Genomic DNA, 15,921 nt, shown 5'->3' with positions numbered 1-15,921 from the left:
CAGGAGGAACTGTAACAGGTGGCTGCTGTTTGTTTTTGCTGTTTGGTGGCTGTCTGTCAACAACTCTGCATAGCCTTATCGAACGCGCTGTTGATGTGCAATGTCTGCGCAAGCAGGGTGTGTGTTGGTATCTGATTGGACGAACATTTTTTTGGTCCTGAGACTTCCACATAAGATATATGTACATGTTTTAATATTTAGACCACTTCTATTATTGATTGCTATCAGGATGTGAAGAGTTTCAACCAGTATAACAAAAAGTGTTTAAAAAACAAATTGCCTACCCTACCTTTAAGAAAGCATCTGATCATATCGATGTGGATATGTTTGCAACAGGTCTGCAATTCATCAACATCATGTCAACAGATTAGGTATTAAAATTATACAGTTTGATGATAAAATATATTTGAGAAGCAAAATTCATTTTGTGTGTCATAGAACAGAAGAGAGGCTCTCGGGAGCGCGCATAAACATCACATCCTTTTGATTTTCCCGGCAAAAAATGACCCAAGTCCTTCACATAAAAATCAGTCTACAGGCTTTCATATTCAACCTAGAAAGACACGGAAGGTCTTTTTTTGTTTGTTTGTTTTCATTACAAGCTGTTTACACGTAGGTAATAAAAAAAGTAATTAATAAATGAAAATTCGGTAACACTTTACAATAAGGATGATATGAGGGTTCATTTTTGAATGAACTATTCCTTTAAAGGGTTAGTTCACCCAAAAATGACCCTTACCCTCATGCCGTTCCACACCCGTAAGACCTTCGTTAATCTTCAGAACACAAATTAAGATATTTTAGTTGAAATCCGATAGCTCCGTGAGGCCTCCATAGGGAGCAATGGACACTTCCTCTCTTAAGATCCATAAAGGTACTAAAAACATATTTAAATCGGTTCATGTGAGTACAGTGGTTCAATATTAATATTATAAAGCGACGAGAATATTTTTGGAGCGCCAAAAAAACAAAATAACGACTTATTTAGTGATGGCCGATTTCAAAACACTGCTTCATGAAGCATCGGAGCACAAATAAATCAGTGTGTCGAATCATGATTCAGATCACGTGTCAAACTGCCAACGGCTGAAATCAGAGCAGATTCGACACACTGATTCATCTGTGCTCCGATGCTTCCTGAAGCATTGTTTTGAAATCAGCCATCACTAAATAAGTCGTTATTTAGTTTTTTTTGGCGCTCCAAAAATATTCCCGTCGCTTTATAATATTAATATTGATCCACTGTACTTACATGAACCGATTTAAATATGTTTTTAGTGTCCATTGCTCCCTATGGAGGCCTCACGGAGCTATCGGATTTCAACTAAAATATCTTAATTTGTGTTCTGAAGATGAACGAAGGTCTTACGGGTGTGGAACGGCATGAGGGTAAGTAATAAATGACAGAATTTTCATTTTTGGGTGAACTAACCCTTTAAAGGAATAGTTCATTCAAAAATGAACCCTCATATCATTCCAAACCTTTGACTCTTTCTTCTGCAGAACACAAAAGAAGAAATTTTGAAAAATTTTGTCTCTATCTCTTTAGTGTACAGTCCTTGATATGAAGAGTACCAAGACATGAGAAATACCAACCACGGTGATTTTATTTGTGTATTTGGTTATAGTAAGTCACCAAGTCTCTTATCCAGTTGGCACTTTTAATTTGGACAATAATATTAAAGGTTATACAGTACATTCAAATACAAGCGTTTTCATATACAAGCTTCTCTCCTCTCAATTTATGTCTTAAAAAAAAAAAATCAGGCATTTGGTGCCACATTCCTGATGTCAAACATGCATCTTCTTACCCCATGCAGGGGAAATATCCCTGCTAGGAGGGGCTTTGTGCCCCCATGCTGGTTCTTCCTTTGGAAGCCCATAATTTAGAAGTCCTTGTTGTTCATATAATGTACTCACTGGCGTGTTTTCTAGATCATGCCTGCGAGCCAGGGTGGGAGAAAGAGCCCGATTGTTCCCAGCAAACATACTATGATGAACATCCATAGGAAGATTCTGTCTATTACCATAGCAACATACTTCCAGTCCTCTTTTACCTGTGTGAAGAGATAAGACAAATGAGTGGGTTATTATAGCAGTATCACAACATGTTACTAGAAAAGAAAGAAGTTTGTAAAACTTTGATGTTGACTTGACAAATCCTTTCTCGAACATTTAAAATAGATCTTAAAGGCACAATACAGTATGTAAATTTTCGGTGCTAAAGGTCGCCTGTTCAAAACAAAGGTGTAGCTTGATGACAACAAGATTGAGCGTGGAATCATGGGAGATGTCGTCTTCACCTCACAGCCAGAGGAAAAGAATCTGACGGGACTCGTTCAGAGAGAAATCATGTTCATGGATGAGATTATTAACGTTACTGTAGTATGAAGCAGGACAGGGCTGTGTGCTGTGGGAGCTGGAGTGATTGCTAATGAGAGATGAGCGCGACACGTCTCGAGAGCAGCGGAACTTTTATTATGCCACAGTCGCCACTTCTTCCGGTCAAGTGTATGTAGAGTAATGCAGCGCTGTTTCATCATATTAGATACATTTGAGGGTGTTGAAAATGATGTTATAACGTTACTCTGTGCATTCGCTCAGCTGCTGCTATGAGACACTTGTTGCACACTTCAGTAAGCTAGATCGATATTAGAATATCATATTAATATAATCAAGAAAACGAGATTCAAACAACAAGAATAAACGTGTTGAGCTATATAACAGTGATTAGTTTTCTGTCTATAAATGTATCCAAACAGTTGTTCCCTTGTCTAATAAAATATATAATATATTAAAACATCTTTGGTGTTTCCATGGTTTCTACAAAATAAAACCGGAAATCAAGGGTAACGCAGGTATGATGTCATTGATAGGCAACGCACGGACACGGCCAGTGTCTTGGTTAAAATTGCTTATTTCTCTGGATTTAAACATTGTTGGAAACATCTGGGATAATGTAAGTACACAAGTCAACAGAATATATAACATTGTTCTAGTGGTTTTTGGATATTTTAATTCAAAAATCTTACATATTGTGCCTTTAACAGGCTAAATTTGATTATGTACTATAACCTGAAAACTATAGAAAATGTTTATGTATATTATAAATAAATATCAAATAAAAAATAAATAGGATAATATTGAAATTACCATTTTATATACTACCGTTCAAAAGTTTAGGAGCAGTATGAATTTTTTTTGAAGAAGAAGAAATTTCAATTTCTTTTTTTTTTTACTTCTAAATTTCAATTTTATTTATATAGCACATTTAAAAGCAACCATAGTTGCAAACAAAGTGCTTAATATCGGGATACACAAACAAATAAACTAAACAAAAACCCAGTAGAAAATGTCACAAACTCAACTCAAAATGAAAGCTAAGGAATACAGGTGGGTCTTAAGCAACAACTTGAAAATTTCAAGAGTCCAAGCTGTTCTTGTGTGAACAGGTAGAATATTTCAGAGATTAGGAGCAGCCACTGGAAAGGCTCAGTCACCTTTATTTTTTACCTGGATCTCGAAACATTGAGGAGCATCTGACTGGATGAACTCTGTGCTTTGACAGGAGTGTGGGCATGTAAAAGCTCTGATAAATAAGAAGGCACCAACCCATTTAAAATCTTAAAAACAAGCAATTAAATCTTAAAATCAATCCTGAAGCAGACAGGAAGCCAGTGGAGCGAGGCTAAAACTGGGGTAATGTGCTCACGCTTTTTAATCCCAGTTAGAAGCCAAGCTGATGCGTTCTAGACTAACTGTAAGTGATGAAGAGATGACTGATCCAATCCAACAAAGAGTTACAGTAAAGTAGTCTAGTCAAAATATAATAAAAGCATGAATAGGGCTTGACTTTAACCAACTTAGAAACTGGCTTTTACAACAGAAATAATTTTTTCAAATTTAAAAACCACTTTCAAAAAATCACACTGAGATTTTTGGTAAATGGACGAATATAGGATCCTAAATTACCAAGAGCATCTACACAGGCACTTAAATCATCCTAAATCATCCTAATTCATCCCAAAGGTTCTACTCTGTTCTATCGGGTTGAGGTCAGGACTCTGTGCAGGCCAGTCAAGTTCCTCCACACCATACTCGCTCATCCATGTCTTTATAGACCTTGCTTTGTGCACTGGTGCGCAGTCATGTTGGAACAGGAAGGGGCCATCTCCAAACTGTTCCCACAAAGTTGGGAGCATGGATTGTCCAAAATGTCTTGGTATGCTGAAGCATTAAGTGTTCCTTTCACTGGAACTAAGTGGCTGAGTCCAACCCCTGAAAAACAACCCCACACCATAATCCCCCTCCACCAAACCTTACACTTGGCACAATGCAGTCAGGCAAGTCCTGTTCTCCTGACAACCGCCAAACCCAGACTCATCCATCGGATTGCCAGACAGAGAAGCGTGATTCGTAACTCCAGAGAACACGTCTCCACTGCTCTAGAGTCCAGTGGTGGCATGCTTTACACACTTTGAATTGCACTTGGTGGCTTGGATGCAGCTGCTCGGCCATGGAAACCCATTCCATGAAGCTCTCTACGCATTGTTCTTGAGCTAATCTGAAGGCCACACGAAGTTTGAAGGTCTGTAGCTATTGACTCTGCAGAAAGTTGGCGACTTCTGCGCACTGTGCACCTCAGCAAGCACTGACCCCCGCTCTTTGATTTTACGTGGCCTAACACTTCATGGCTGAGTTGCTGTTGTTCCCAATTGCTTCCACTTTGTTATGATACCACTTACAGTTGACCATGGAATATTTAGTAGTGAGGAAATTTCACGAATGGACTTATTGCACATGGTGGCAACCTATCACCGTACCACGCTTGAATTCACTGAGCTCCTGAGAGCGACCCATTCTTTCACAAATGTTTGAAGAAGCAGTCTGCAAGCCTAGGTGCTTGATTTTATACACATGTGGCCATGGAAGTGATTGGAACGCCTGAATTGAATGATTTGGAGGGTTGTCCCAATACTTTTGGCAATATAGTGTATATAATAAAATAGAAAACAGTTTTGAAATTGTAATAATATTTCACAATATAACTGTATTTTTTATCAAATAAATCCAGCCTTGGTATAAGCATAAGACTTCTTTCAAAAACTATTTAAAGTCTTACCCACCCCAAAACTTTTGAACAGTAGTATTCACATTTTTTCATTGTATTTTTCATGTAAGGAAATCTGAAAGACACTTACACTAAAGTCAGCATCTTCTGCTCTCAGGTGGTCTGCTATATAGTGAACCCCCTCCAGAGCTTGCAGGACACTGGGGGAAAGGGGAAACCCTGGGTTGTCTGGTATTAGGTTGTCAGGCCTCTTTGTGACATTAGCTCTTCCACGGGGCTGCCTGGAAGCCGTGCCCATCTCCAGTCTAGGGGAGGGACTAAATTTCTGTAGAGGAGGTGGAGTTGATCCAAGAGGGCAGGGCGAAGCAGTTTGGAGTGAAAGGGAGATCGCAGAGGACAGTGTCCCCAGTTCTAAGTCCTTATAACAGAAGCGCCTGCGGGACTCTTCCCTAGAGTTCTCCCCTCTGAACCAGCTAGTAGAGGTACTGAGGCTTGTGTTTGCCGGTCCAAGCACCCGTGATGTCATTCCTTGGCCCTGCCTCTGCAGGAGGAGGAGTTTCTGCCTGCGACGGCTGTCCGGTGCTGGTCTGCGCATAAACAGCCACCGTGGGATCAAATCCAAGAAGACTGAGTGAACCCAAAGGGGCATCTTATGGGTGCTGGGCGAGCGGTGATGGACGTTAAGCACGAAGACGGTGATAACAATGGACAGGGTGACGAAGATCATAGTGAAGAGCAGATATTCGCCAATGAGCGGGATCACGAGCGAGGTGGACGGGATGATTTCTGTGATGAGCAGCAGGAAGACAGTGAGCGAGAGGAGGACTGAGATACACAGTGTGATCTTCTCACCGCAGTCTGACGGGAGGTAGAAAACCAGCACGGTTAGGCAGGAGATGAGCAGGCAGGGGATGATGAGGTTGATGGTGTAGAAAGCGGAAGACGGCGAATGATGAAAAAGTAGGTGATGTCTGGGTAGATCTCATGGCAGCAGTCGTACTTCTTGGTGTTGTAGGTACCAACAGCATTGATGATGGCCCATTCACCACTCTCCCAGTAATCTTTCAAGTCCACCGTGTTCTCGATGCGCTCCAGGTCGATCTTGGCTTTGTCGTAAGTCCACGAGCCGAATTTCATCTTGCAGTTCTGCTGGTCAAAGGGGAAGAAGGTGACATCGATGCTGCATGAGCTCTTGTAGATGGCAGGTGGAACCCAGCGCACTTTACCTGTGTAGAAGAGGTGGGCTTTGGTCATGTGGGTCACCGCAAACTCCCCGTCTGCACTGAAGAGGACAACAACATTTATTTCAGCAGTTGTCACTTTTTAATATTTGCTTTGAAGCAATTAAAACTTGCATGCTTGCAGTTACGATGACTGTAACAATCGAAATGATGTTTTATTACTATTTTTATTATTTTCCAAACTGTTTTACATAAATGCACAGTTTGGTTATAGGACTTTTTAGACTTTTAACTGATTAATGAAGCCTTATAAAAATAAACCAAAACAAAACAATATTAATTAATGAATAATACATAAATACATAAGTGGTGTACCAGATTAAGGGTACAAGAGGTATTTCAGCATGTTTGCTGCTACAATGACAGTAACAATATCTATAAATATGATGTTTTTAATAAGATTTACATTAAATGTACACACTTTGGTTGTTTTGCTATTTTACTTATATAAATAAAAGGAAAATAACTGGATTAATGATGTTTTAAATAAATTGCAAAACAGTATAGTAATATTCATATTATTTTATAAGCTGATATGTTATAAATGATGCCTTTCACTTGGAGTTTCAGACAGGACACATTTGTTACCATATGTTGTATGTATTGCCTCTGTGCATTACCTCACTCAAACAGTAGGTGGTAGTCTAAAGAAGTGTGTGAGTTCATTTCAGTTTAAGTGCAACTCCAATGGCATTGTGTTACATACACCTTATAGATCATGTCACAGCTTCTGCGCTTCTGAGAACCGACTCTGCATTTAAAACAGTCTACAAAGCATTACACAGTGAACATCTTACGCGTTGGCTTGATTTCTTTGCATTTAGCTTAGATAAATTGTTACTCACTTGTTGTACAAGACTATATCCGGGACCCAGATAAGTTCAGAGGGAACCCTGATAGAAGTCACATTGTCGTAGTCTGAAGGCTTCCAGCGCAGTTTATAGTCATTCCACTCCTGAGAGAGAGGCCACAAATATTTAAGAAATTAAAACTAATTTATTACAAAATGTCTACCACCATTATATTTGCCAATTTGAGGTTATTATTTAGTCATTTTATTAATTAATCAACTTTGCCATTATTTATGGTGCCAGATCATTAAAAAAAAAATAATAATCTTCTCCGTTCCATGTATTAACTTTCCTGCAGCACATACCTGCTTTAGCCAGACATTTGTTGTCATCATCTGATTCTTCTCGTCCTGTGGAGGAGAAAAAGAAGGAAGGACAGTGGGTATTAGATGAGTCAGGATGCTGGGTTTGCTCCAGCAGAAAGCTTTTGGTTCAGAAAGGTCACAGACACCTTAACATTTTAATTTTCTGATGGACTTCAGCCTTCAAGGACCATGTACCCTAATTCATCTAGATTCTAAGGTTTTAGGGCCCTTTGCCATTTACTGTAGGAGGTTGGTGTTACTGCCTCTATTAAATGAATAATTCACTACATCTGTAAGCAAAACAAACAAAAAAACAAAAAACAAATGGCATTTTGTTATGTATTGTTACAAGTATACTAATTTTTAGATGCCTTGGGCCAAAACAGACCAATATTGATCAAGGATGCACTTTAAATGTAGGCTACAACTGGTTCATAATTGTTGTTTTTTTTAAAGGTTTAAAATGAATGGAAGTCTGTGTAAGCTAATGACAGGGACATTTGTGTTTTTTCTTCCATTTATCTCCATTGCAATCTGACAAAGCAGTAGTAGATGTATAATAGTAATAGTAGATGTAGATGTATAATAGTAATACCATAAAAATAGTAGTATGTTAACTACAGTGTCATAGTTAACAAATAATCCTGAAACAATGTATCAGTTTCCACAAAAATTTTAAGCAGCAAAACTGTTTTCAACATTGATAATAATAAGAAATGTTTCCTGAGCAGCAAATCAGCATATTAGAATGATTTCTGAAAGATCATGTGACACTGAAGACTGGAGTAATGATGCTGAAAACTCAGCTTTGCCATCACATGAATAAATTATGTTTTAAAATATATAATAAAATAAATATAAGTATTTTCATTTGTAATAATATTTCACAATATTATTGTTTTGACTGTATTCTTCATTAAATAAATGCACCTTTGTGAGCATAAGAGACTTAAACATGTTAAAATTCTTACCATTCCCAAACTTTTGAATGCATATAGACACAAGCTTTAAGTCTATCTATAACTATATGTAAGTCTCTATATAGCTTATTTTTAAATTGTTCATCATGTTCCTGTTAAATCATGCAGGTGGTAGGAATTTTCAGGTGCTAACATGTTGAAATCATGATAAATTGGCTGTCACTCTTTATTTAATCTTTTCAAGCTATAGCCTGCAGTACCTTACCACATCAATCAGCTGGGCGATAGATAAACCGAACTTGACGATGACAACATCAGAGGTGTTTGGTACAGGCCTTGACCACTTGTTGTAGCCGTCAAAGAGCTTTTTGAAGAGTTCATCTTCAGCATGTGAGTGAGTCTTCTCACAACAAGAAACTGCCAGTGGAAAAGACAAACTTTTAAAAAAAAATTACAGCCAATTTTTATATTTTGTCAAAATGTTTCAAAAGAAATTCGAATATAGATATCTTATAGGACTAGTGTGATTTTTGATCTAATTCAGCTACTGTTCGGTGAACACACATACAATCATGAGAGAGTGGAGACAATTTATATTGTTTTATTGTCCACAGTTTGATATCATATAATGTCAGTCATGCACACATTTTAAACTAAATTCCATCATCTGATCTGTAGTGAACTTCAGTACAAAACATCCTGAGTGCTAGAAGCAAGCGGTTTCACACCCTCAGCATTTTGAAAGTTTTCTTATAGATTTGAGAATGGCATGACAAATCATCAAGCAAGTGTGTGAATTTGCCAAGCTAGACTTTAAATATTTAATGAACTAATGGGACAGAGAGTCTATTAATTTATCTAGGGCTCACTGACCACACTATTTGCATGTTAAATAAGTAAAACATATAGTATTAAAGCACTTCATCAGGAGATTAACTCTCATTCATTTCTCTAATCATATATAATTACACGCACCATCACTTCTCATCCGTTGACTGGCAGTAATGGATTTGCTCAAAAATGTTTCCAGGCGAATTATTCCACACGCTTAAACTTAAGCAATATCACATGAGCAAGAGTTCTGTGCGTTTCAACTGTACTGTATCTGCCGAGTGCCGCCGGTAATCACAGCTGAAAACAGTATGATTTGAAAGTATAATATTACCTATAAACAACAGTTCAAGAAGTTAATATTAAGTAACTTATATTTTAGGCAATGATAATGCCAGCTACTTTGTCTGTTGTTGGTCCGACAATAAAAATACTTCCAAACAAAGAACCCCTGTGCATCTCTGAACAACACAAAACACATCAGGTGTTTTGTTCCTGAATGAATCAGTGTGTTTTAATGAATTGGTTGAGTAAATGATTCAATGACCCACTCGAAATATCACACTCTTATCACAGGCCTGTTACTCTTACTCTGTCATACAAAGATGTTGCAGAAATAGTTCACACAGCATGCATTTTTTGCATTCCACGGTGCTGCTTTTCCATTGTTTTTCCACATAGGTCTACACACTGCAGCTAAATTCGATTGTCAATTCACCATGGTCACCACGGCCACGGCCACAAACTTTGGGAGTGAGTTGTGTTCCGTATCTATATATATGCAGTTTTTTTTTTTTTTTTTTTTTTAACTGCTAGAGGGTCAAAAGTTACATAGTGTAGCTTTAAAATTAGTTAAATTTCTAAAGAAAAAAAGTGTCCAGTGTGTGTGTGTGTTTTTTTTTTTTAATTACACTGCCATGAGGCTCTTGTATTTAAATGCAAAAACGACTGACAGGCTATCTGGAATGTGCAAACATGGGCAAGCAGTGATTCAAACAGTGAAAAGTTCCAGTGCTGCCTGGTATTGGAACACTGCTAGGTGTGAGAACCATAACTAACCATTGTATAATAAATTGCTATATTTCAGTTTTCCTTTAGATACTGAGAAGAAAAAAAGCTATCTGAACATTGCTTAAAAAACCTGATATATGAAAAAAGACAAAAACTTTTAATGATATGTGGGCTTGTATGGCTAACTGCATGATGATTGATTCTCTTCTTTTTCCGGGAGGAGATGTCCTGTAATCTCTGCACCTTTGGTTGACACCTATACAGGACAGAGCCTAGACACCATTAAGCTGGCCAACTTGGTCTCATCTCTGAGCTGAGAAGGCATTAACACAGAACCCTGAGGACAGTGTTTGCACATAGTATGTGTCAGGCCTGCTATTTGAGTGCTGTAGCGTGGCTGGAGTTGCTCTCTGAGCGCAGTCATTTGCTGTGTGGTGAAGTGAGCTCCCTTGGGTCATGCTGGCACAATGAGTCACACTCTGGGCGAATGACAACATGCCATTAACAAGTCAGATTTAGGGTCTGCACCACAGGGCATTAGCACAGTGGGACATGATGTGAAACCCAAGCACAGCTAACGAATACAGTCAGTGGCCTGCAGATTGGGAGGAAAATATTTTCTCACCTCTGGCACATTTCTTGCTTTTTTAAGCATATTATGGACAGGCCATGCCGTTCAAAGCTATTATTACTCTGAGCTGGAAATTTATATTTTTAGAGGAAAACAGCCTATCTAACCCATATCTAAACCAAATGATTAATTTATAGCATATAGCTTGTTTTCTTAAAGAGATATTTATTCTTAGTAATCATATTATTGTAATTATCATTATTTTTTAACCATATATCCACTAATATATATATATATATATATATATATATATATATATATATATATATATATATATATATATCCACTATAATATATACAGTATTTTCACCCCCCAAAAAGGTTTTAAGCCAGTTATTTATATATTTTGCTGTAGTGTGTCAGTAAGAAATATCAGTTCACATTTCCAAACATTTATTTTGCCATTAATTGTAATAATCCAGTGAGATTTTTGAATACACAAAGAGTCTGACAACAGCCAGAGCTCCAAAAACAGTTGAAACTGAGACAAACTAAATCCAGAAGAACTGTGGCCATGTCTCCAAGACGCTTGAAGAAACCTGCCTGCAAAGATACAGTACTGTGAAGAGTTTTAGGCACTTGTAAAAAGTGAGCTGTAAAAATCTGTAAAGTGAAGATGCTTTCAAAAATACTGTCATAAATAGATTTTATTTATCAGTTAACTTCTATTAATTATATAAAATCAATATTTGGTGTGACCACCCATTTCATTTAAAACAGCTTTTGTCCAGGTACACTTGGGCATCATTTTTCAGGTAGCTTTGCAGGTCGGTTTCTTCAAGCATCTTGGAGACGCGGCCACAGTTCTTCTGGATTTAGTCTGTCTCAGTTTCATGTTTCTTCATGTAATCACAGATGGATTTGATGATGGTGAGATCAGATCTCAGTGTGGAGCACCAACTGTTATCAGACTCCTTGTGTATTCAAATTCTCACTGGATTATTACAATTAAAGGCAAAATGAATATTTGGAAATGTGAACTGATATTTCCTACTGACACACTACAGCAAAAGATATAAATAACTGGCTTAAAACCTTTTTTGGGGGTGAAAATACTGACGTGTCAAAACCTTTGCACAGTACTGTATATATGTAGGCTAATAATAATATAACAGTGTAGAACATTTAAATCTCATGTGAATTTACTGTGATTTTTTTTTTTTAAATAACAATCACTGTAGTAGCCAGCTATAGAAATTATTGGGTCCCGTGAATTTTTATGTATTTATTTTATTTTTTTTAATGTAAAGGAACATCAGAATCCTAGCCTCGTTCAGAATTCCATTTTGGAATGGTGACGCCTGCGTCAGTTATGCAGCTTCTCAAACAGCGCATCTGTTCTCCAGTCTGTGAGTGTGAGGAACAGCAGAGCAGGTGGACGGATTTGACTATACAGTCTACTAGACTGTAGATCAAAGCCTCGGACCTGAAACTGGATGGCAACCCGCTTCTTCGTGTATCTCCGTTCAACTCTGGAAACTTTCCAGAGCTCAGGATGTCCTTAAGCAAATCCGACGCAAATAGCGGCGGTAAAGTGCATCCAGCTGCAGCTCGAGCGCACGCGGGAGGTGTCAGATGCCCGCAGTGTGATATTCATTCATCAGGAGTCAGCGGCAGCTGACAGCGAGCGGCCACATAAATGAAGAGACGCTCGTGGAGAGTGCGAGCGTAAACGCAGAGTGATGAGCAAGCCCAATAAATCTGCCTTGATTTAAGCGCCATAGACACTTGGCCGTGGAAGGACGTTTCATTTTACTGGCAATCGTGCGTGCCATTCTAATGCCCACTACACATCTCTGAATGTGGTTATGAAAGCCAAATGGGCTATACACTGTTCCCTGCGCACCCCTCACGATGGTTTGCTGGTTTAAGATAAACTGGTCTTCAGTCTAACCAGCTTAAAAACTGTTTTTTTTTTTTTTTAAAGGCAGAGAAAGCAAATAAATCAAATTTATCAAACGCATGTAGCCTACGTTAATAGGATAATGCCTAAAAGTAATCCCTATAGAAAATCCATCTTAAAATTGACTTTTTTTCTGGTCCAGCTAGTGTGGCATTAGCTGGTTTAGGCTGATAGACCAGATTAGACCAGCAACAAAGCAGCAACCTTTAGACTTTCCTTTAGTCCCTTTCTTAAGCAAAATGTGTGGAAAAATGTGAAAAAACAGAAGTGAAACTTACTTGACTCACATAGGATAGTGCAGAGAAGAGTAATCCGCAGGAACTGATTCTCAAAGCGCTCCATCATACAGCCAATTATTTTCAAAACATTTCTATTTTTTCCAGCTTCCAGTTTCCGTAGAATTCAGTTTTTATCATGGTTTCTGTGTTTTCTATTGTGGTATCATAGGCTACTACATCTGGGGCAATTCAAGGCGAGATGTTCTCCTCACAAGTTATTATTATTATTTATTATTGAGTTATTATTTATAATTAGCCTACCTATTTTTTATCACGTGTATTTTAAGTGCTGGCAGAATCGGCGTTATATGTTTCGATTTAAGTTGCATAAATCCATTTATCCATATTTCTCCAAACTCGAAGTTTCCTTCTCTCTACGTGAAAAGGCACGATGATAAGCTTAAGTTTCGCGCACCTGTTCAGCTTAAGATCAGGAATACAGATTCCGTGCTGCAAAAGTATCATTTATTTCCATTTGCATCCAAAAATAAGGATTTTTATAATTAGATATATCCCAGAGTAGCTCCATTTGTGTCACAAAGTGCACAGATGTACTCATGACCTGGCTCCTGCTGTTTCCAGGGTTTACTCCTGAATGAGCATCTCTCTCAGTCCGCCCATCCACTTTCATGTCAGGCAGAAAGGGAGGGAGGGAGGGACATAATCACAAGTTCACGAGCTTGACCTGATTTCAAATTGCCCGATTTCAATTAGCAACAAATATAAATGTTTTTTTTTTTCTTGTATATATAAACAGTATAATAAACATTTAATGGATACGTGCGCGAACGCGTATGGAGACAAATCTTGATTTAAAGTGATTCAACTATTGAATCTTATGACCGCTAGAGGTCAGGGTAGCTGAATAAATGCTGAAGGGTAGCGAGAACTCTGGCAGAAGGTGCACACGCAGTTTGTTTAGAGACAGATACTCTATTTAGAATCTATTCATAATAGCAATTTAACATCTATGCTGATTAAACACACTGGGCCGGAATACTGAACGATTCTGTGAACCGATCATGGATTGAGGAATACCCTATATTTCCTACATAATGTTGTCAGCACGCACGAATAAAACGACGGAATATCCAGAAACAAAATAGTTATTAAAACGCAACCAGGCATAGGGCCTACGTAGGAGATCGCAGGAATAATTAGTCCAAATAATGGACCAGAATGTCAAAATAAAATAAAACAGAACGGAACATAGGCCTAACTTTGACAGTATTAATGTACCCTACATTAAAAGGGCTAGTTCACCCAAAAATGAAAATAATGTCATTTAACACTCACCCTCATGGCGTTCCACACCGGTAAGACCTTCGTTTATTTTCGGAACACAAATTAAGATATTTTTGTTGAAATCCGATGGCTCAGTGAGGCCTCCATAGCTAGGGAGCAATGACATTTCCTCTCTCAAGATCCATAAAGGTACTAAAAACATTTAAATCAGTTCATGTGAGTACAGTGGTTCAATATTAATATTATAAAGCGACGAGAATATTTTTGGTGCTCCAAAAAAACAAAATAACTACTTATATAGTGATGGCCGATTTCAAAACACTGCATCATTAAGCTTTGGAGCGTTATGAATCAGCGTATCGAATCATGATTCAGATCGCATGTCAAACCGCCAAACTGCTGAAATCACGACTTTGGCACTCCGAACCGCTGATTCGACACAAAAGATTCATAACGTTCCGAAGCTTCCTGAAGCAGTGTTTTGAAATCGGCCATCACTATATAAGTCATTATTTATTTATTTTTTTTTTTTTTGGTGCACAAAAAATATTCTTGTCGCTTTATAATATTAAACCACTGTACTCACATGAACTGATTTAAATATGTTTTTAGTAGGCTAGGCTACCTTTATGGATCTTGAGAGAGGAAGTCATTGCTGGCTATGCAGGCCTCACTGAGCCATCGGATTTCAACAAAAATAGCTTAATTTGCGTTCCGAAGATTAATGAAGGTCTTGCGTGTGTGGAAAGGCATGAGGGTGAGTAATAAATTACATTATTTTCATTTTTGGGTGAACTAACCCTTATATAATTGAACTTGCCTATTGTTTAGATGTATACTTTATTATTTATAGCCTATATAAAAATATTTTAGTGATACAAGTAGGCAGTAATTATGTCTCATTGCCATTTTTACAAAACTGTTACTAATTCAAGCAGCCTAATTGTTACAATTTCTTATTGTAAGTTGCATTTCAGAGATCTTACACCTTCTGACTAATGGCTTTTCAGTGACTTTTACAGTCGATTGTGATAGGCCTATCTGGATTTTATTCTTAATCAATTTAAAGCTGCTGTTCATAACTTTTTTTTGGGTAAAAATGATCCAAAATCAAATTTTGAGCAAGTTCATAACCAGCCAGTGTTCAAAACTATCTCCTTACCTTAGCCTGATTCACAACGGTATGCTTGTATTGTTTTCTAATTTGGGTGGTACTGGTTGGTTTCCGCGGGAAATTCAAGCATGCAGCCGTTCATCTTTGCTTCATTACATCACATCTGTTTACATAAAGGAGGAGTCCCAGGCTATATTTCTCACAGCAGCTGGAATAATTAAACTTATAATTTTGATGGCGGATTGTATGAAAAATGGACAATTAGAGATTAGACTGTATAGAAATTGAAATCTACAGGTAACGCTAATACACACTAAATACACATAGTCACGCAATGCTGATATTGTTAACATTAACAATTTGAGAACAAAGTATAACAATAATTTGCACAGTTTGATGTGATCCGAGCTATGCGATCATTAGATTTAATCACCATTGGTAGCATGATTTATTGTAATGCTTTTTTTATCAGTTGGTAGAACAAAAGTGGCAGATTTGTTACTTACTTGTTCAGATGACA

At 37.7% G+C, this 15,921-nt stretch overlaps 1 protein-coding gene across 1 annotated transcript; it reads right to left on the bottom strand.

The window, feature by feature from the left end:
• Positions 1-1,446: 1,446 nt before the first annotated feature.
• Positions 1,447-14,265, bottom strand: chrna2b (cholinergic receptor, nicotinic, alpha 2b (neuronal)). The gene is given in 7 exon segments (XM_048206250.1): positions 1,447-2,057; positions 5,202-6,007; positions 6,010-6,353; positions 7,158-7,267; positions 7,469-7,513; positions 8,654-8,805; positions 13,043-14,265. Coding segments are annotated over 7 exon segments (1,650 nt in total). The 5' UTR covers positions 13,110-14,265; the 3' UTR covers positions 1,447-1,931.
• Positions 14,266-15,921: the final 1,656 nt, after the last annotated feature.

Source organism: Megalobrama amblycephala, linkage group LG11 (assembly GCF_018812025.1).
Source record: "Megalobrama amblycephala isolate DHTTF-2021 linkage group LG11, ASM1881202v1, whole genome shotgun sequence".
In the NCBI taxonomy this organism is placed as follows: domain Eukaryota; kingdom Metazoa; phylum Chordata; class Actinopteri; order Cypriniformes; family Xenocyprididae; genus Megalobrama; species Megalobrama amblycephala.
Note: the sequence above shows the minus strand (reverse complement) of the source record. Positions and strands in the feature narration are given on the sequence as shown.